Source organism: Cataglyphis hispanica, chromosome 15 (genome assembly GCF_021464435.1).
Source record: "Cataglyphis hispanica isolate Lineage 1 chromosome 15, ULB_Chis1_1.0, whole genome shotgun sequence".
In the NCBI taxonomy this organism is placed as follows: Eukaryota; Metazoa; Arthropoda; class Insecta; order Hymenoptera; family Formicidae; genus Cataglyphis; species Cataglyphis hispanica.
The window spans coordinates 3,101,030-3,123,027 of NC_065968.1; the positions used below are offsets into that span (position 1 = coordinate 3,101,030).

Here is a 21,998-nt window from a genome sequence, read left to right on the forward strand (position 1 = left end):
CACATTTTTATTGAAAGTATCGATTTAAATTTTTGGCCACAGCTAGTGTCATAAAAGAAATTATTCAACTTAGAGCTTAAAGTTTTCAATTTGTATTATATTAATTTTGTCATACAAATGTATAATGTATAACGTGTCTATATTAATTATTTTTTAATCTCTAAACTTAATATTTAATCTATATATCTAATTTAAATTTTAGGTTTCTTATTTCTTACTACTATTAGATTATAACATTAGAAGCGAGAAATAAGGTAGCTGATGCAGGAGAGCTGATAAGATTATTCAAGCGCGGATTGCGATTGCAGCGATTGAGATTGCATCTCTTTCGCAAAGTCTCGATCGCGGAAACTATTCGAGCCGGATATAAGTCTCCTCGGTCTGGTTAAATTTACTTGTCGCAGGATTCGCTCCAAATTACCTTCTGATCCGGTCAGAATCGGCGAAAGGGTGACGCTCGACGCGGTTCGATTTTTAAAAATTCGTCCATTTCTGGGTGACTTTCCAGTCTGATCGCCAGATTTACGTTTCGCAGACTTTAGCTTTACGTTACGCAGCATTTCCAGGGACACGAGCGGCCCTCTCGGACCTGGTACAGTGTTTCGTCTGTTATCCTGAAATATATTGAAAAAAATTACACATTTTTAGAGGTTTTTTTGTTGCTAAAACTTGTTTTAAAATTTTTGACAATACCTTAATACTTTGTGGCGCTTTCTTTAATGTGACTTTTAATAGATCTTCAACTGTGATGCTTGGCCTATTGAACAACGGCGTGGAGCATTTTCTAGGTGTCCTACTCTTCTTACTTCTGCTACTATTGGGGGTTGTCGGAGACTGTGGCTTTGGGAACTGCAAGGAAGTTAAAGGGAGGGGCGGAGGAGGTGGTATCGATGCGGAGGTATGCACTTTCGGCAAAAGCGAAAAAGACGATGGCGGCGGAGGTATTAAGGATGATGGCATTGGCGGAGGCGGAGGAGGAGGAGGAGGAGGAGGAGGTGGAGGTGGAGGCAAACGAGAAGGAGAAAACGAGGAACATGAAGGGAACAAGGGAACCGGTTGCGAGAATTTCGATCGAACTTCCTCTAATATTTCATGCAACTTTTTCAGCTCGTCCAGTAACGTCATATGATCTTCAGTCATCTTTTTGCTGGTTTCACGGACGACATTTACTTCGATTGTGAGGGCCTTAAGAGTGGCTTCGGTGCTCGTTCGTATCTATAACAAAAATTACGAGAAAATATATTAATATTAATATATATATTAATATTAATAGATTATTTTTAGATTTATCTATACATACATATTGATACGAATATTTTATATAATATATAGAATTATATATTGATCTCTTGCGAATGCAAGACTGTTTAGTATTTCTTAAGGTTCGAAATAATGTGCAATCTCACCTGGCCGAAATCCATCGAGAGTCGAGTTATTTTTTTCGACAGTAAGCGTAACGTCTTCTCGTTTTCAGAACGCAATGTCGCTATTAAGCGGTTGAATTTTTTTGTTCGAGGAGTCTCCGTTGATGAAGATGAGATACACATGGCCTTTTGTAATTTCTTGTAACTCTGAAAAAATTGATAACTAAATTAATAAAAATCTAATAAAAACAAATATTGTATATAATGTAGAGATAATATTATATATAACTCATAAATAATTTATATATATTATTAAAGTGATAATATGTGTATATATATAAAGTTATCAATCTTCGTTCGTTGTGATATGATTCGGCTTAAATCAATTGCAAGAAATTTACACCATTTAGCAGATGCAGTAGATTTTTTTTCAACCAAATGCAGAGAACAATCACCCATGTAATTAATGTGCGGCAAATGTTTCTTCGACGAGATGCCTGGGAATTTAGTAGCTTCGCGCTATTTTGTGACATCTGGTGTTTACAGGTATCATCCTGATGACATTTTACCTTATTAATAAAACAAATAGGACAAAGTTATTAGAGATTTAGTAAATAAATGTGTGCAAAGAAAATATACTTTTAACGTGCTCGAGATAAATGAAGAAAAATTAACTAATTAAGATTACTTAAGATTAATTATGATTACTTCTTCAATATCTGAAAAATACATGAATAAAATATTACTTTTTGCAGAGAAATACTGCGGTTGTCGTAATTGAATATCGTGGACAGGTCAAGCGTCGATTCCAAGATGTTGTCCCAATGCGTTTTACCACAAGAAGATGGATCCAACAAGCATTCTTCGCTCTTCCTCGGAAGTGAATCTATAATCTTCGGGTGAATCTCCGATTGCCTCTGCTTCTTCATCTCTTCTTTGTAATCGAAGATCGAAGTCGCGTTTCGAAAGCTTTTCGGCGACGATTGCGGCGATTCTCCGCAAGAATTTGTTTCCGGTTGAATCTTGGATTCAATTCTCTTCGCTTCTTCTTTTTCTTCGTCCTTTATGAATTCGTGCCCTTCGTCAGTGAATCGCGTAGCAACGTCGCGATCCGAAGACGTACGAAAGGAGAAAAATGACGTCGAGTCGGAGACATAGGGGAGTATTCTATACAACAAGGACGCGCTGCGTTCCGTTGAATCTTCGCCACAAATTTTCCTGCTTACTCGTTGCAAATAGGCAAACTTCCTGCGAAACTCACTCCAATTCGCCGTTAAACGCTCGCCGATTTTCTCGAGAATGAATCTCTTATTGTCATTTGGTGTCCCCTTTCTTCTCTTCTTATTGTCTCGCAAGTCATCGTGATCGTCAGTGGATCTGCAAATCGATAATCCAGCCAGTTCATCGGACGATAGTAGCCCGATATCGTCAGTGAATCCAGATTGTTTCTCGATCTCGTGAAAGATTGCGAAACGTGCGGATTCCGAGATGTATTCTTTCTGTAATTTGCAAGTCGTTTCCGTGGTAGATTGCTGATTGACGTTCATCATTGATGACTGTCCATCTAGATGATTGTCCATCTCGCACATCAGATCGTCATTCATCGAGAATGTCTTGTCCAACGAATAAAAATTGTCCATCGTTCCGAGTATATCGCGATTTTTCTGCTGATCCGAATTTTCTTCCAGAGATTGTTTCTCATATTTGTCGTGCAAATTCGCGGATTCCGGAATTGAGTCTTCACGCGACTGAGATTCCAAGTTGGAAGGAAATGTCGCTGTTTGCGAGATTCTTTGGCGAGTCGTCTCTTGGAGAGCATCCGCTGAAGATTGTCCATCGTGTGTTATATCGGTCGTTTCATTCGCGTCGCTATTCAACACATTGTTTAAGGAAGAGAAACTGCATGAATGAATCGAATCCGTTAAATCGAGCGGGTCGTCCACGATTGTAGTATTGTGCTTAGGATATAAATTTTCCAAGTTGGCGAAATCATCTCTAGGTTCGATATTAAAATCACACATTAAAAGATTCGATTCGAAGCTCGATCGTTCAATCCTCCCTGCGATAATCATATCCTCGATCACGTCTTTATCACTCTCTGTTTGCAGTTTTGTTTCAAATCGTTTGAAAATAATCTCAGGACTGAGCTTGCCGCTGCAGAGACATGGGTTCGATTCGTACAGAACCAATTCCGGTGAATGTTGATTAGACGTGTCGCTCACCTCCGCGTCTTTGTTCTTCGAATCTTCGGATGGCCGCAAACGAGCATTTTCCCGAAAAGACTCCTGAATCTCGTGAAACTTTTGCCACGGTCGTTTGTACATTCTACGCTTCATCATTGAGTCGTGAAATATTTATATTGAGATATCACACTGTACTATATATGTATAATTTATTATGTAAGATCTGTTGCAATTAACTAGAGGCATTTTAGCGCACACTTTGCTAAAGTTGTATGAATTAAGTAAGCTTCAAAAAGCGTTATGTTTCGTTGCACTTTTACACGACTTTTGGAAAAAAGGAAATATTACGATTATATCCTTGAGAGATCTTCTGTTTATCTCAAGGTTATCTACCTGTTTATATTATTTATTTTGGTTCTGTAGGCGCGCGCGATGCTCACGCGCTTAACTTCCTATCAAATTTCCTGATTAAATTCGTTATTTTCTATATTAAATTTGCCTTCTCGGATAAATTAATCTGAAAGCAAATCTGATTCAATTTAATTGTTTAAAATCAAACATAATTTCGATTTTTAAGAGAAAGAAAAATTAAATTTAAATTTACACACACACAAACACAACATATATATATAATGTTTGAGTAAAAATAAATTTAATACATTTGTGCGTTATTTATTGAAATCTTTGCTATTATATATATATCTTCTTCAAAAGAATGTTGTAATCATGATTGTGTATAATTCTATTATTTTATTTATTCCTTATTTTACATACTAATATCTATATATATTTATATCTGCTCGGCAGTTTACTTTTCATTTACAATAATCTTATAAATACATTTGCGATAAAATCTGTTGCACAATTCATATACTATACATTTACATATATATGTATCGGCAAGTCAGGAGAAACAATATATTCGCGGATTTTCACGCTCATCACAATCGAAAAATGATAATTTGATTGCTGTGATGATCATGATTATAAAATGAATAATAAAGACCAGTAATTCTCACGCTCTATTTAGCAAGGTCCGATTTCACTTCTTATTTACAAAATCCTCTCCTTTTTGAATATTTTTCTTGAGCTCGGGGATGGCAGCGTCCAGCAGTTTCTGCTCAAAGCTACTTAGTTTACCCAAGCCCAAATTTTTCTCAAGTCCATTTTTCTGAAATTCACAATATGCCAATATATGTTACGAAAAAATACAATATATACAATAATAACGTTAAAATTTAAATATGTATTATATTATATTCTAGAAACAAATGTGCAGCTTAACTAAAAAATAATTTTTTATATCGATCGGGAAACAAATAATATAGAATGAGTAAGTATTTTTCTATTTGCAATCATTTCTCTTCCTAAGATATACGATGACGACAAATAGAATGTGAAAATTTACGCGATTTATTTCTACATCTCTACTTACGCCCAAAAGAATTGGTGTGGAGAAGTATTTAGCATCAGTGACGTTCGATCTGACGTACGAGCACTCGACAATACCAGACTCTCCATTGAGCGCTCTGATTAACGATAACCCGAATCGTGCGCCGGCGTAAGCCATGGACAAGGTGGCGGATCCAGTACCCGCTTTGGCCTTAACGACCTCAGTACCAGCCTCTTGAATTCTCTCGGTGAGCGCCTTCAACTGATCATCCGGGAAAGAAACTGATGGCGTGCACTGCGAGATCAGTGGAATAATAGTGATGCCACTGTGTCCACCAATAACTGGGACGGAGATTTTCTGTGGATCAAGATTCTGAAAAATCATAAATATTATTTATCATTAAAATGTTACTGACATTTTCTTATACAAGTTTAGTAAGAGTTTAGAAAAATAATGTAATATATTCTTCTGACTTAATCATATCAAATGAAAATATTTTATATCTCTTAAAACACTTGATTTTTAACTGCAGCCATTATTGAATTAGAAAGAAAAAATGTTAAAAGTGAGAAATTATATGATTCTTTTTATATTATAATATTAAGATAAATAATTATTTTACACATTATGACTCCTATTGATAAAATAATTTAAAATAAAATTTGATAGCCTAAATTTCTGTATATGCGATAATTCGCCTTTATTATTATTTATGCTATGTATTTAAAATACTTTTGCTTCTGCGATGAATGTGTTTGCTCTGACAATATCCAGAGTGGTCACTCCAAACACGCGGTTGGGATCGTAGACAGATGCTTTTTGCAATACTTCGCTTGCAATTGGTACTGTGCTGTTAACAGGATTCGAGATGATCGCTACCAAAGCTTTCGGCGCGACTTCAGCCATCGCGGCGACGAGATCCCGAACAATAGAAGCATTCGTATTGAAAAGATCATCGCGGGTCATGCCTGGTTTGCGCGGGACACCAGCAGGTATGATAACGACCTAAAAAAAATAAAAAACGAAATATAAATTTGATAAACATCAAGATCGAAAACGATATTAATTAATTCCGATTTAATAAGTTTAATTAAATCACATATACATATAACATTTAAATATAAGTATTAAATGGTCATGGCATAATCTTCTACGACGTACCTGAGCACCTTTCAGGGAATCCTTGAGCTGTTCCGGACCATTGTAAGCTTTAACTTTTGCTGGTGTATTTATATGAGAGAGATCGGCAGCAACACCCGGTGTGTTCACGATATCGTATAAGGACAATTCAGTAACAAGAGGCGATTGCTTGAGAAGTAAGGATAGCGGCTGGCCAATGCCACCACTCGCTCCCATAACAGCAACCTTGGCATCGCACTAGAAAAAATATCATCAAAATATTAGCGTTTTGAAAAAGACAAACATTTGTGAGCAAAATGTAAATTAAAAAGATGGAATTAAAAATTTCTTCCCATTAATTTTGTTTATGCAATTAACAAAATTAATGTTTAAAAATATCTCAGGTTTACAATGCTATTTGATTGATAGATTGCGAATAGGGTGAAAAATATATATTAAGACCTCATTATTCTTGCAGTCATTCCGAAAATGTCTTGATACGTCAATTTAATATGCCAGCATTTTGAGATTAATTCGCGGTTGCATAACGATGTTCTGATTGCAGCATCGCGCTCTTGGTGACGTGTGGTTTAAAGTTCCGACGTAACTGATAAAGGTGCCAACCGATACCTCTCCCGATAATTGTCATCGAACGTGAATGAAGATAATCAGCGTCTTTATGCTAATATGAGAATATACGAATATGTGTGGGTGTGTGCGTGTGTGCGCCAAAAAGATGATACATATTTAAATATACAAATATAAAAATATAAAAAGATCCTCTTAAACATAATTGCGGTCTTCTCGAAATACATAGTATATTTAAATACACAATAAAAATAGGAAAAAATTTATTTATTAATAATTAATGGCGATTCGGGATATAATAAGAGTCTCGATTATTAATCAATTAATCAACTAATTTCGGATTTGGAAAATATATTGAATCGTGGTTCAATTTATTACGATACCTTAGTGCTAGTTGACAATCGTTTTGCTCCTTGCTGAGCGACGTTTACGGTAGGCCTGAGGAATCGCGGTAGCATATTGATGATAACGGATGTCGCGTTAAATTATTCGAAATAAAATTTCCTAAGAAAAGTAGGATCCGTTCCCGATAACCCTTCAAAGACACTCGCGTGACCTTCGATGATCTACTTGACTGTCACAATGTCAGTGGCGCCAGAAGTGACGTTCTCCAAATCGAGATAAATTTATCTTGGAGACCTCTTGCGGCGAAAATGCAAAATTCCATATCACGTGCCTTGATGTACTACTCGTTCCAAAACCATTCATATTTGAAAGAGATTATTTCCAGTTGGAATTTAATATCTTAAATGCATTTTATTTTTAATTAAACAATATTTTAATATTTTAAAAATATTATAATAATTAAATTCTTTCTCTCCACATTAGAAAAAGAAAGAAGATAGATTTTCAATGAAAACTTTATGTTTGACATTACAAAAGTTTCCAAGCATTTGATTGGATCAATCGGAGCAAGGAAATTTTGTCTCTTTTTGATTGGTCAATCGAACATTTCGAAATTTCCGTAGCGTCAAATAGAACGTATCCCTGGTAAAGTATTAAAAATGCTGCATATTGTGAATCGCAATCTGTGAATCTGCCATTATCATCTCCTCGATCATGATATTAGCTATAGGCAGTAGTAGATCGTGGCTAACATCGTGAACGTAGTTACGGATATTTGATACAAAATGTTATCGAGATTGGCCCTTCGCAATGGTAAATGTCAATTCATTATTTTTCGCCATTGCATTTTTACAATTTATCCCAACGCGAGAAGTGAATTCGATCAATACCTGAGACAGATGAATTGATTACGAAGTTGACGTTTTTCATTATGTAATGGCATTCCGCAATACATTTATACTTTCTCATGATATTTATTAAAAACTGCTATATATTATAATATATTAATTATACACCATATATATATAAAATTATGTGACGAGTTTAAGTTTATTTTTTTTCTCTGAAGTAAAATTTTAAGCATTTTCATGGACAATTTTGTTTATGTTACATTGCCACATTTTTCCTGTGAAAAGGTATTGAAGTATTTGTTCTTTTATTCAATATATTGTATTTTTTGTACCAATGTATACAATTTTCCTCTTATATTTTTATGTCTATATATACCGCACAAAAAATTAAATCTTAAATATATATTTCAAGTGTAATGTCAAATGTAATATCAAAAATGTAAAAAATATAATGGGTTGTAGGTAGAATGAGTATATTTCTTGTGATAATATTGTTTCTTTTTCTTTTTCTAATTTAGCTCAGTTATTACCAATGGCTATGCGTGGAGCGCAAAGCGCTTCTTCGGTAGCAATAGAACCTACTCGTTCCAAACGTATGAATGAACCATCTCCAGTTAGGCATGGATTTATACCCGAGGAATGGTTTCAAGCTTTCTATTCAAAAACTGGTGCATCAGGTATATAATTGTTGTATCCTTATTTGTATGATGATAATTGAATATTTGAGATTTGAAGTAATTCATATATAAACTTTTATATTGGATATATAAAAGGTTCTTTATAATCACAAAGTGAATAATTTTTTGTATAAGTTATACATATAAAGTTTGAAAAAATATAGGACATTTTCTTTTATATAAAGCTTTATATTTGCATAAGATAATCTGGAATAATTTAAAATTATTATATATAAGAGTTACATAATCTATTATCAAAATTGTAAAATAATTATATATATATTTTTTAAATTAAATGTTACAAATAAACTTGACTTGTTATGAAGTATGAAATTTGCTTTACTAGTATAGAAAAAGAATTTATGATATTATTAAGAAAAATAAATATAAATTTAATATTTTTCATACAATTTTCATAATCTAGATTATTTACAATTAATTTTTCTTTTAAAGAAATATGTGTTCTATTTTTTTTTAGTGATAATTTAACAAACTCTGTTAAGACATAATTTATGATATTGCACAAGATTGTTGAAGAATATTCAAGCTCACAAAATATAAAAGATATTAAGTGTTATTTCTAATTTTTGAATAATTTTTTTTTATAAAGTAGACATATGTATGAAAAATGTTAATATATTTTCATATTTATTTCTGAAAGAAATTGTTTCTTTTTCTATTATGTCCTTATATATTACATTCTGCATAAAATGTGATATTTTTCTGTTATTACTAATTATTGTTGTATTTTATTTTCAGGGCCATATGTATTTACTATAACTGTGGGCACTTATTTATGTTCAAAAGAGATTTATGTTATGGACCATGAATATTATAATGGTATCTCTCTGTTAATTTTATGTATAGCAGGTGTAAAAATGTTTGGCCCAAAAGTAGCTGAAGTTTTGGACAAGGAAATAGATAAATACAATGATGAACTTAACGAGTCTAGAAACAGTGAATTAGCTCACTATGAGGACTTAATTACACAAGAGAAAAAACAGCAATGGAACGTAGATGGCCAGAAAATGATAATGGAAATTAAAAAAGAGAATGTTAAAATGCAACTGGAAGCAACTTACAGGGAACGTTTGGTGCAAGTCTATCAAGAGGTATCATAATTTTTTTGTGTATAATAGAATATAAAATAATAAAATAATTATAGAAAAAATATAACAATATAGATTTTCATTTGTAATTACAGTAAAGTTTAAGGTTACAAGGTTTTTTAAATTTCTCATATACTAGTCTCATTATCGAAAAGAATGTAATAATTTTTGCTCAGACATTACAATTAGTTAATTTGTTAAATTAAATGTAAAATTTCATAAATTTTTTTATAATTTAACTTAATATGATATAACGATATATTTTTATACCGGATTTCTATAAAAAAAAAAAGAAAATAAATATAAGAAATTTTATTTGCTTGCTTACAGGTAAAGAAGCGTCTTGACTACCAACTGCAAATAGAAAATCTCGCACGACGAATCGCACAGAAACATATGGTTCAATGGATTGTAAATGAAGTATTGAAAGCCATCACTCCTGATCAAGAGAAGGCAACCCTTCAACAGTGCATCAAAGATCTCGAAGCTCTCGCCGTAAAAGCGTAAAGTGTCGCTAAATAATAATTTAAATAAAATAGAAATATGATAGCGCAGTAAAAGAAGGCGTCTGTCAGTAAAACGTCTATCGAATATTGTTCTTGAATCGTCAGAATCATCAAGTGTTGTAAATGAATAAACGCCATCTTGCAACATTTACAGTGTAAATTGATTTTTGTTAACAATATTATAGAGAATTTTAAATTTGGATAAACGCCAGTTATTAATATGATTAATTATAAGTTCTACTTCTTGTTTCTAATCTTTATCCGCATGTGCAAGTAAAATATTTCATAAATTTTATATAAATTTCAATTGATTCCAATTATGTAGCTAATAAATCCATATTATATACAGAGTATTAAATTCAATGATAATAAGAAAAATTTATATACAATGTCTTATGTTTATCATGTATGAGTTCTTTTTATAACTGCAAATAAAAATGTAAAATGATCTAAAATTTAAATAGAATAAAACAGTACAGAAATGGAATAAATTATCATAATTAATTCAAATTAAATTTCAATAAAATTAGAATAAATCTCCATAATATTGGTTACATATATCCACCAATTGCTCTATTCATTGTTATTTTTTTGTGATATCATTATGTGATTTTGAGTCACATTCAGCAGGTCACATTACATCCAGGTTGTGGATAAAAATGAATTGATCACTTTCGCTACTTTTTGCAAATCATTTTTATTATTATCCAATAATGTACACTGATTTTACTATACAGGTATCGAACGTAATCAGATGCAATATAATTTTTTCAGATCAAATCATTTTGCGATGTTGCTAATTCCTACATCACCAATAATTTCTTTATCGCAATAATCATGCTGTAATAATACAACACAAATATATCTCATTAAGTAATTATAATATTAAAAGATAAGCACTGCATTACTGAGCGATTCGCGAAAGAAGCTGCGTGATGTATTTTAGAAACGTAGCGAGAATTTCTGCTACTTAAAACATATTACATATCGCATTCACTTTTTTTAATTATTTCTTTTTATCTTACTTTAGATAAAACTTATTTTAGGTTTATAATTTACAATGAAATTCAAAACAAAATGATCATTTCATGTATGCGGTATATAAAATTCAGTCTCGAGTTTCGGGGGGATGAAAGAAATATTAAACAAAAATTAGAATTTAAATCTTCAATTTTAATCGATACATAGAAGGGTCATCGATACATAATCGCGTGATAACGCGAGACAAGACGAAGCTACTTGGCGTCGCGCGGCGAAATTTCGTTTCCATGCGCGAGTCTGGTCGACGAATCGAACTTGGCGTCGCATCGCGTCGCGTCGCGTCGTTCGGCCATTAGCGTTCGGGCGCGATCGGTCACGCTCGGCCGCGCTCGGCCAGTGACGACGGGCATCGGAGCGGCGCGCGCGAGTTACTCGGGCGGCCGGGGGCCGCCATTTTCCTCCAGCAAGGGAGAGCAGTCCGGAGCGTAGGTAGCGGAGGTCTGTGCGCGTTACTAACGAATCGGGTCGAAAATAGTGAATCGGGAGACGCGAGAGAGTTTCGTTCGCGTACACCGCGAATCGTGTGCGATCTACACGTACGTACGGTCGTACGGGAGACCGCAGTGCCAGTATATCCGCGCGACACTGTGCCGACTGGCGGCGATCACCCGGTAGACGGACGCCGCCGCCGCCGCATACCGTTGTGCAAAACTGAAGCAGAGAGATATATCTCCGAAAAAGACTCGGGAAGACAATAAACGATAGGAGGAGCGAAGGGAAGAAGGAGAGAAAAGGAGAGAAGATAGCGCGCGAGCGCGAAGGAAGGAGAGAGAAAGGGACAAGGAGCAGCAAGCAAGGTAGAGAGAGAGAGAGAGAGAGACACACATACATACACACACAGAGTTGAGACAGAAGCAGTGTGAATTAGTTTGGTGATCGCATTGTGGTCGCGCAGTGAAAATACTCGATCAGCCAACTTCGGGTGTTACCGACGCCGAACGGGATAACAAGAGGAGAGTGAGTCGCCTCCGACAGGTTAGTGCGGTGTATGATTATGGCTTCCCCTTTGCATGTGTCGCGCGAGAATTCGCGCGCACGCACGAGCGAGCGGACGAGCCGACCAGCCGAGATATTTGGCGCGCCTCGCGTATTCGCGTTACGCGGATACGTGTGACGAGTTCTTTTCGAAGTGGCTGGCGGTGGCGTCGGCGTTGCATGCGTGCGGTTGAGAGAATTCATTTCGTCTCGTCTCGTCTCGTCTCGTGCGTGCGTGCGTGCGTGCGTGCGTGCGTACGCACGCACGCTTTCTTTGTGCCGCAGCAGCGGGAGATGTATGCGCTTTGCTCTTTTCGCGCCGCTTCCCGCATACGGTCTCCCCTCCCTCCCCGAGCCCACATATTTTCTCTCTTTTATTCAATCTTTCTATGGTTATTACCCATTCTCTTCTTAAAACAATTATGCAAATGTACTTTCTCTGATTTAAACGTAACTTTATTTAATGCCTTTGTGAATAGAGTCATCGTTAAAATATATGTTATCGTTATAGGATAAAAATTAAATTGGAGTAGAAATAAAAGATACGCGATATTTTAATAAGTTCGCGCCAAATATACATATATATATATATATATATATATATATATATATATATATATATATAAAGAAATAATATATATAAAATACTTCTACGATAATTTTCAAAAGTTTTGATGACACGTGCGAGCGTTTTCTACAATAAACGATAAAGCGGGTAATATAAGTACATGTAAATGTAGTCGGGGAAGAACTACATAAAGGGACAGGGAAAGAGAGAGAGAGAGAGAAAGATAGGAGAGAAAGAAAGAGCGAGCACGCGCCTTTCTTTTTGCTTGCGCGTTTGGCCGAACTGGCCCGATTATTGCTTTCCCCCTCTTCTGCCCCGACTGCGCCTACCTTCACTCTGCCACACTTTGCTTTTGCGTGCGTGCGTGCATGCGTGCGTGCGTGACTACGTTGAATTAATATCTATATAGATATTTGTGCATCAGAATTGTGTCTAACGATTTGACAGTACGATCTTACTCGTTTGACAGTGAGGAAAAAAGAGAGAGATAAATAATAGGTTAGGTAATATTAAATAATAATAGATGCGTGTACATTTCAACCTGTTGACCAATAGTCACGATGCATGACAAATATATTATCTACAGACGATTCGTTCGATCGAGAGTCATTAGGCATTCTAATGATGTCAAATTTATTATTTATGATAAAGCGAGTATGTATGTCATTTGGAGGAAGAAAAAAAAGAAGTAGGGAAAATCGCTCGCGTGAAAAAAGTGCAGATGAAGAAAAACGGGCTCGCATCTACTCCCTCGGACGATTGTGCGCGCGCACGCGCTCGTATTCGCACCCAACGGATGCGCTTCGCGCGCGTTGACCTTCGATAATGTCTCTTCTCAGCGACGACGGTTCTCTATCGTCTGCGCACAAGATTCATGTAGTACATGTATTTGCGAACGCGTTCCGAAGAAAGAGAGAGAGATATGGAGAAAAGAGAGGGAAAGCAATGCAGCTAACGTATGTCGAAAGAGATTACGCGATATTTTTTTTGCACATTTTTTTTTGTCAAGTGAAAGGATCGAGAATGATGCTAAAATGACAGGGGCGAATGATATGTGAGGAAGGAGGAAATTTGGCAGGACGTAGTAGCTCTGTTTTTGATTATTCTCTCCAGAAAGTACTTTGACACATCAGAATATATTGAGAAATAAACAGATAGGAATTATAAAATAAATAAAATAAATGAGTAAAATTATAAACACAAAATAAACAAAATCAATAAAATTATAAACACAAAATAAATAAAATTTTAAACCCAATGTTATTGTTAAAATACTATTACAAAAATACAGACACAAATATTTTGTTTATACATTATAAATAAATTACACGATTTCTTGTTCCCTTTCGAGACCGATGGTCAAATTTTGATGGGAGAAAATGCGAGAGAAAGGGGAAGGGGCTAATTAAGTAAATATATCACGAAACGGATAGATAGATAGAAAAGATCGTAGGAGGAGGAAAAGAAAAGCGATGAAAATATAAATGAATGATATTCTAGAAGCGTCCAAATGGCGGTTTCGCCTAGCACAATAAGTGATTTATGGCATGCTTCCCTTAAACGCCGCGGCACTTTCTTTCCCATTTTATGTCGTTATATTGTATCATAATTTAGTCGTCGATATATAGATAGATAGATAGCGAGAGAAAGAGAGAGAGAGAGAAAGCGAAAGAGAGAAAGAAAGAGAAGGTTTGTCAATAACGGTAATTAAGTTCGTATATTTGTGGAAATTATGAGAATAAAATAATTATTATAATTAGAGAATTTGAAATAAATGAGATTACGAGATACTTAAGTAAGTACGAGATAAAATGCATAAGAAATAAAATTATGAGATTTACTTTATATCATTTTCTTTTTTCTTAAAGAAAGATTTTTACAATCTAATTTATATATAATTTTTTTATAATTTAACATATATATATATATATATATATATATATATATATGCACGCATACTTATACAATAAACTTCAAAAGCATCGATATACACTACATGCGTTCAACTCGGAATGCCATAAGCGTTGCATAACCTTCGCCGAATTTCCAACAAATATGGAACAACCTTGATTGCGTCGCCTTTCTTTCTTTCTTCTGACATCGCAAAAATTAACATCGACGAAAAATCAAACAGAATCGTGACGAAAATCGTTGTTTATCTCTACGTTTCTCCACAATTACAAGCGATCCTAACGTTAGATACATCAAGTAGAAAACAGATGACATGTTTAGCATTTAAATAAAATAATAAATGGAATTATATCCATATTCAACATTTTTTAAATAATTTTTTTTTTTATTTTATTTATTATTGGCTAAATTTAATTATCTTTCCAGTATATATTTTTTATTTTTGCCTTTTCAAAATACAATTTAATGAAAAATAATTAGAATTAGTTGTGAGAAGAAATAGGAATTTGCACATTTGTATCTAAAAATAGAAAGGTGAATTTTTTTTTTAGATCGATAAAGGATAAATTTAGCATCGGTATAAACTGCTCGCGCGTTTATGCGGTAGATTTCACGTAAAAGAAGAAGAAGAAAAAAAACGTAAGGAAACTGTAGGTATATGTGTATCGTGGTAAGGAAAATACGGGTCACAGCGTCGCTGAATAAGCAACCGGCCGCGTCGCTTGCTGACTCTCCGCAAGCGAGTGTTCGGCAAATTACGTAAGGACAGAAACGAGAGCTCGCGTTTAAATGCCGGTTCGCCGACGACTACGAATGACACATCGCGTTGCATGGTGGTATTTTTTTTTTTCCTCGAGAAAAACGCTCGTTTCTCTGCGAGATTCAGTCGCGCGAACTCTACAGTGTGGATAGAGACAAATATTTTTCTCAAATCAGAAAATATATCAATGTAAATTATCATCGAAAAGAAAAATATTAAAGTACATATTAATAATAAATAATAATGATGAGCTATATATAAATTAATAATAAAAGCAATATAAAAAATAATAATTAATATAAAATAATATAATATAGAAAATATAATAAAAATAATACATATGTATAATATATATATATATATATATATATATATATATATATATATATAGTGTGTGTGTGTGTATGTATAAAAAATATAATATATATAAATATATATTATCAATTGTATTAATTAATTATATATCAATATACATTACGCTTATCAAAACCTTGTTTTACGCGATATAAGGTGCACACTGTCATCATTTTGTGCCGTATATGTACTCAACGCATACACCCACGCATGTGCACGTACAGATCTTTCGTAAACGGCGAGTTTATTACGGTTTATAACTGTACTGAGCGGGGAGCGGGGAGCGTTATCGTCGTAATTGCGAGTTAACTTTGGAACGCGATAGCGCACTTGCGGGGCATCATCATCAGTCCTTTTCCGAAACGAGCGCCGAAATACTTCGTCTTACTTTCCTCCGATAATCTGTCAATTTTAAGCCAGTCAAAGTCGAACTTTATCCGTGACCTACGCCCACTATTCTTTTCGAAATCAATATTTAGTTTTTTTTTCTCTTTCTTTTTTTTTTCTTTTTTAATTGGAGATAATATTTAATAGGAGGTAGCTTCCTCTCATAAAGGAAGCTTCGTTTTCGCGACAAGTTTTTTCTTTTCAATTTTTTTTTTTTTTTTAATTTAAAAAAATTTTTTTCTTACCTGGAATTTTGAACAGAAATAGGGGAATTGTTTTACAAAATTTGACTAGATATCTTGTAACAGCGGAAACATCACAGGAATATGAATTGTACATCGGGATGCGGCAACGTCGAAATAACGCTGGTTCGATAACTCGCGTAACGTGCAACAACAAAGTCGTCTTCGGACTCCGGGGTTCGCTCGCTGTGTAACGAGGTCGAATATCAGGTTCGCTTAATCCGAAAGCGTCACGAAACTCGTGAAGATTTAGAGGGAACACTATCACACACCAGCTAGAGAGCTAACACCGTTAGTCATGTATAATCATAATATACAAGATAGCCCAAAACCCCAATATGCAAATAATGCCGAAATAGTATTAGCTGATTACACAAAGTATTTAAAAAAAAAAAGATGTGCGTCTGCTTCTAAAGCTTAGCTATATATTTCTCAAACCTTGTATCGCGAAATTAAATTTTTTTTTTTTATTTTTAAATTATTTTTCATTAAAACTTGTTTCTCGAAGTATTGAACACACACACATACACGCGCGCGCGCGCGCATTTGTATCATATGTATATGTATATAAAGTCATTTATATATAAAAAAATATGAAAAGTTATATGGAAAAATTTATTAGATATTTAAGGCTTCACGCATAAAGACGATTGTAATAACTACATCTACATATATGCAAAGTAGACGGGCACTCAAGGTTTCGTTGAACGCGATATCCATCGCAGCAAGACTGTATCTATTTCTTTGTGTATAAACAAGATAAGATCAGATCTGAATATAATCCGAGATCAAATAAAGACATAATTTCGCTGAGAGGATTTTATCAGTGGCGGTCATCGGGGCGAGATATCTATCGTGCGATATATACACGTGTTATTTTAATTTAATATAATTTAACAAGCTGCTTTCATTTTAAATAATCGAAAACTTGCACAAATATAATAACAAAGCAAAATAAAAATAATGCAAATATAACAAGATAAAAGTAATAATTGAGAATAAAAATTTATACAAATATTTTAACTGAAAAATGTTGTATGCAAATATATCTTACAGAAACAATGATATAAAAATACGTATTGAAAATACAACTCGTCCAAATTACAGATCGGTTTCTTGACGCTCCAATTTCATCGGAACATTACTTACGCACAAATAGTCCAACTTAGTAACTTGCAAATCTCAACATTACTGACAATTCAATCATTATTTTTGACATGTATCTTGATATAGCTCTCTCCCTCTCCTTCTCTCTCTCTCTCTCTCTCTCTCTTTCTCTCTTACTCACTCGGGCACTCACTCACTCGTTCGCGACGACAAAGAACTCGTTGATTCGCATCCCGCGGATTTCGCTCTTCCTGTCTTCCGTTATTTTTCGCCGAGCAATTACGGCGCGCGTGGGCGAAGGGCGGGGGATTGGGAGGAGAGAAAAAAATATGTCCCTCTGTCTCGCGAGTGCGAGTGCGAGGAGGAGGAGGAGGAGGAGGAGGAGGGTTCTCTCTCGGATGGAGAAACCAAACCAAACCGAACCGAACCGCGACGTGGCGGGGCGGATTATTATCGATCTCGGGACATCGTTACACTTCGCGTCCGACCGCGCCGCGCTTACGGGATCCGTACAAGTGCGAGTGGCGGTGGCGAGAGAGTGAGTGAATGAGAGAGAGAGAGAGAGAGAGAGGCATGGCTGGCCGGCCGGCCGGCCGGTTACATCGATTGTCTTCGGCTCGACCACCACGGTACATTGTCGCGCAACACGAATCCCCAATGTGTATAAATACATCGGTCTTATCCATCAGACCGTACTCTAAGCATCATGAATTCCTCACCCCTCACTCACTGGGAGAGGGGGGGGAGGGGAGAGATAGACATTTTGGGAAGAATGTTATTTCCGGGATTCCCCAATTTGACAGATGTATTTGATAGATTTTTAATGAAATCTCATATATTTTTAGAGAAAAAAAAAAAATTAAAATTTGTTACATTAAAGATATAACAATGAAAATGACCTCTTGCGAAAAATTTTTAAATCTCAATATATTTTTTCAAAAAAAAAAAATCAAAATTTTGATATTCTCGAAAACTACTTGATCGTAACGTATTTGGCGGCGTTCTTCCGATAAAAAGTCCTATGAAAACGATGTACTTATCAAATTGAGAGATCCCGAAAATAATATTCTTGCTGACGAATATTTTTCCCGAATCAACCGCCAATCGCACACATTACTCTACATATCATCAACCTAGACGCTATTAAGGCGTTAATGGCTTTGTTTGCATTTACGAGGAATGACACGCGACATTCTCATCGACAATTTTTGTTCCTTCGCAAATACGATGAACCGCACAATTAATTACGTAAGTGGGACGAGGTATAGTTGATAAATATCGCGGAGAAATTTTCTGGTTAAATATAAGTGCATCGGGGACATTATTAATGTACATTAGACTACGTGCAAATAACTCGACATTTATTAAATATGTTTCGCAGCGTCACTTTTGGAAAGAACGTTTGCATTCTAGATGTTTACGATCATGATTCATGTTCGTGATGATCACTTATAATAATAATAAATAAATAAGCATATATACAAATAATAAACCGTGAAAAAATTTAACTAATATTTATTTTTATAAAATATAAACCCAATGCATCGTAATGAAAAAAGAATATAAAATAACAATTTTATCTTCTCTTTATGTCTATAATCATGATTAATTTTAAAGATTATAATTTAATATTAAAAATAATTATTTTAATGAAAATTATTAATAGAAATTTAAATTTAATTATTATTAAATTGAAGTGCCAGCAATTGCGGTTAGACTTAAAAATAAATTTAAAATAATTGGTTAAAGTTATATTACGTATTATATAAAAAATAAATTAATTTTGACATATGTATGTAAAAATATGTCAGCTTGAAAAGAGGTCGTCTCTCTTTAATGAATTTTAAGAAATTATGATGGTAATTAATAATTGAAAGATAGACGACATTGCTTGGCGAGATTCAATCGGGAATCGGTGGCGAAAGTCATCGTCGTCGACAAACTCACTGCCGCGAAAACTAGCGGAAAGAAAGAGACAGCCATGGGAAGAATCATCATCGTAGTATAATAGTATGGGTCGAATAGTTGGGCCAGGTCAGTTTGCTAGCTTATACGTAAAAGAGGCTAAGTAGAGGGGGTGGGGGAACAGGAAATGTTACAAGATATAGAAAGGGAAGGAACTGGGGGAGGGGGAGCGGAGTGGAGAGGATGGGGGAGGGAGAGAGGGAAAGAGAAAGAGAGAGAGAGAGAGAGAGAGACATGGCGCCGGGACGAGCCAGCTAGATGGGTGGGGGCACCTGTTACAACGTTCGAGAGTTTCTCCCTTCCCCTGTTCCTCCTCCCCTTCACACTGCCCTTCTCTCCCGATCTGTCTCTCCCTTTCTCTGTGCCGCTTCTCAATCCGACGGGCCACCATTTCCACACAGCTATATTCGAACGGCTTTTGTACGGGGGTGTTCGATCACGTAGACGCCATATTTCTCTTGTCAAAAATTGAGATTTTTTTTTCTTTTTTTTTTTTCAAGGGAATCTTTTCTCGAAAAATTGTTCACTTTTTAAATATACGCATATACACAAGACATTAAAACGAGAATATGATGCAATATATATATATATATATATATATATATATATATATAATGTATGTATGTATGTATGTATGTATGTGTGTATGCGTGTGTGTGTAATACGATAATACGTATGTAATAAGATTTGAGTCAATTAACGATTGATTCTCTATTGAGATAAATCAGTTTCACGAACAAGGTACGAAGAACAAAGAAGGATAAATAGTTTAGGTAGAAAATTTTTTATTTTCTTAAAGTTGCGAGACAACAGGATTGTTCTTAAAGTTTCGCTGGTAGAAGGGCGGGGATATCCTGATATTATTAATTAGCGGCAAGAGTGAGTAGAAGCGTAATCGTCCACGCGCAATCGGGATTATGGGAAATCGATCATAGGGTGGCTTCGTCTGCGTGGCCGAGTAAAATAAAGAGGGAGAATAAGCGATCGTCCTTGTCATGCGGAAGAAATACTCTATCTTGACAAAGAAGATCACTATAAAAACAAAATTACGGTACTGAAAGCGCGTTGCAGAATGTAATTTTTTTTTTTTATGAAAGTAATAAGAGTGGAAAAAAGTTTTATGGGATATAATGTTGTTTGACGTTTAATTATTTTAATTGATGGACATAGAGACGGCAATTTGGATAACTATAATAGAACATAAATCGAAATATGTTATAAAAATATACGTGTTTTCTTTTTTTTTTAATAAAACAATTAAATTTTACTTCAAATTCTATTAAATATAAAAATAAATTTTTAAAGTAAATAAATATTATTTTCTATAATTTTATTTAACTAAATATAATATAATTCTTTCTCATACTATCTCACTATTAATTTTTAAATAAATTCTAGATAAAACTTTTAATTATATATATATCTCGTAAATAATTGTTATCTTTATATCTCAATATTTCTAATTTAAAGATCACACAGTAGAAACATCACTTAATAAGTTTAAATCAACATAATGTGGTATTGAATGGATAAATAGCAGTTCGAGAATTCCAACAAAGTTCGTTTCTCGTTCGCTCGCGCATTCTTGTGTCGCACAGAAATAATCCTATATCCGATATACATTATTCGACCGATTTAAACTGCCGAGTGCTTTCCTGTTCGCGTTTCTTTGCATCGGCGCGTGAGCTATATTAAGTGACACGCCGATAACGGCGCATGCTATTAGCACGCAATAAAGACAAGCGGATTCCCCGCGCGCGATTTATGTACATGCCATGGAATGACGCAACAATTTTTATCGTCGCGAGAAAATAAAATCCATTCATACTATAATATAATTTTTTTTTTTTTTTTTAAGGTTGATTTCTTCATAAATTTGACGTTCTTCTTATTCCGCTATTAATCTTGGAAAGATGATCATTACGCCCGTGTAAATATCTTGACGTTTCTATGATGAGTTGGTGATTCTGAAAAGACAAAATTTGAGATTTTTTTTTTCTTTCTTTAATGACACTAAAGGCCATTGCACGTGAAAAAGTTTGTCATAGGGTTCGTTTTAGCTGAACTGGCTGCACTAATTCAGAGTTTATCTTTTTCTCTCCATATTGGAAAGAAAGAGATAAACTCTGAACTAATGCAGCCAGGTCAGCTAAAACGAACAGACCCAATATTGTAAGGCCGTATGCAAATTGACCAATCACAAATCAAGCATTCTAACAGCGTAATAAGAATGTTTAGCTGTGATTGGTTGATTTGCTTACGGCCTTACGACTAAAATTTTTTCACGTGCCTTAATAACCTCATTGTCAATCGTTTTAATATTTTATGACACAAATCCAATATGATATTCCGCCGCGATATATCTGAATGTGAAGATAATATGGTAAAGCCATGTTGTGGTTTTACTTTAAGGCACCTCGTAATTTTCTGCTTTGTAAAAAAAGAGAATTCCTCTCCACGAGAAAATAATGGCATAAAGGGAAGAAAGTATAAAAATTGAACAGAAAGATATTTCAACGCGAGCAACGCGGATCTTGCAATTGTCTCGTTATT

The 21,998-nt window shown here is 34.6% G+C and overlaps 4 protein-coding genes across 9 annotated transcripts in view; 2 read left to right on the forward strand and 2 right to left on the reverse strand.

Annotated features, from left to right (window-relative positions):
* Window positions 1-131: 131 nt before the first annotated feature.
* LOC126855111 (uncharacterized) lies at window positions 132-3,893 on the reverse strand. 3 transcript variants are annotated; one of them, XM_050602492.1, is made up of 5 exons: window positions 2,111-3,893; window positions 1,766-1,918; window positions 1,407-1,571; window positions 694-1,215; window positions 132-614 (listed from the first exon to the last, which is right to left on the reverse strand). In XM_050602492.1, exons 1-5 carry the CDS (start codon window positions 3,701-3,703, stop codon window positions 282-284), a joined length of 2,766 nt encoding a protein of 921 aa, XP_050458449.1. In that variant the 5' UTR covers window positions 3,704-3,893; the 3' UTR covers window positions 132-281. The 3 variants fall into 3 exon arrangements, with proteins under 3 accessions (XP_050458449.1, XP_050458450.1, XP_050458448.1); XM_050602493.1 differs by having other exon boundaries at window positions 1,820-1,933; window positions 2,111-3,891; XM_050602491.1 differs by having other exon boundaries at window positions 1,766-1,933; window positions 2,111-3,891.
* Window positions 3,894-4,277: 384 nt separating this feature from the next.
* On the reverse strand, window positions 4,278-7,256 carry LOC126855144 (malate dehydrogenase, mitochondrial). Its single transcript, XM_050602549.1, has 5 exons — window positions 7,031-7,256; window positions 6,102-6,317; window positions 5,673-5,945; window positions 4,983-5,312; window positions 4,278-4,718 (listed from the first exon to the last, which is right to left on the reverse strand). Exons 1-5 carry the CDS (start codon window positions 7,103-7,105, stop codon window positions 4,590-4,592), a joined length of 1,023 nt encoding a protein of 340 aa, XP_050458506.1. The 5' UTR covers window positions 7,106-7,256; the 3' UTR covers window positions 4,278-4,589.
* A 403-nt stretch (window positions 7,257-7,659) lies between these two features.
* Window positions 7,660-10,369, forward strand: LOC126855149 (ATP synthase subunit b, mitochondrial). Its single transcript, XM_050602559.1, has 4 exons — window positions 7,660-7,805; window positions 8,362-8,520; window positions 9,280-9,632; window positions 9,960-10,369. The coding sequence occupies exons 1-4, from the start codon at window positions 7,778-7,780 to the stop codon at window positions 10,134-10,136; spliced, it is 717 nt and encodes a 238-aa protein (XP_050458516.1). The 5' UTR covers window positions 7,660-7,777; the 3' UTR covers window positions 10,137-10,369.
* Window positions 10,370-11,533: 1,164 nt separating this feature from the next.
* The window catches only part of LOC126855127 (C-terminal-binding protein), a 32,335-nt gene continuing 21,870 nt past the window's right edge, over window positions 11,534-21,998 (forward strand). For 2 of the 4 annotated variants that reach the window (XM_050602521.1, XM_050602524.1), the window contains exon 1: window positions 11,535-12,151. The gene's annotated coding sequence lies outside the window, so the exon portion shown is untranslated. Of the gene's footprint in view, window positions 12,152-21,998 lie in introns of all 4 variants that reach the window. The other 2 variants (XM_050602523.1, XM_050602525.1) reach the window with 2 other exon arrangements.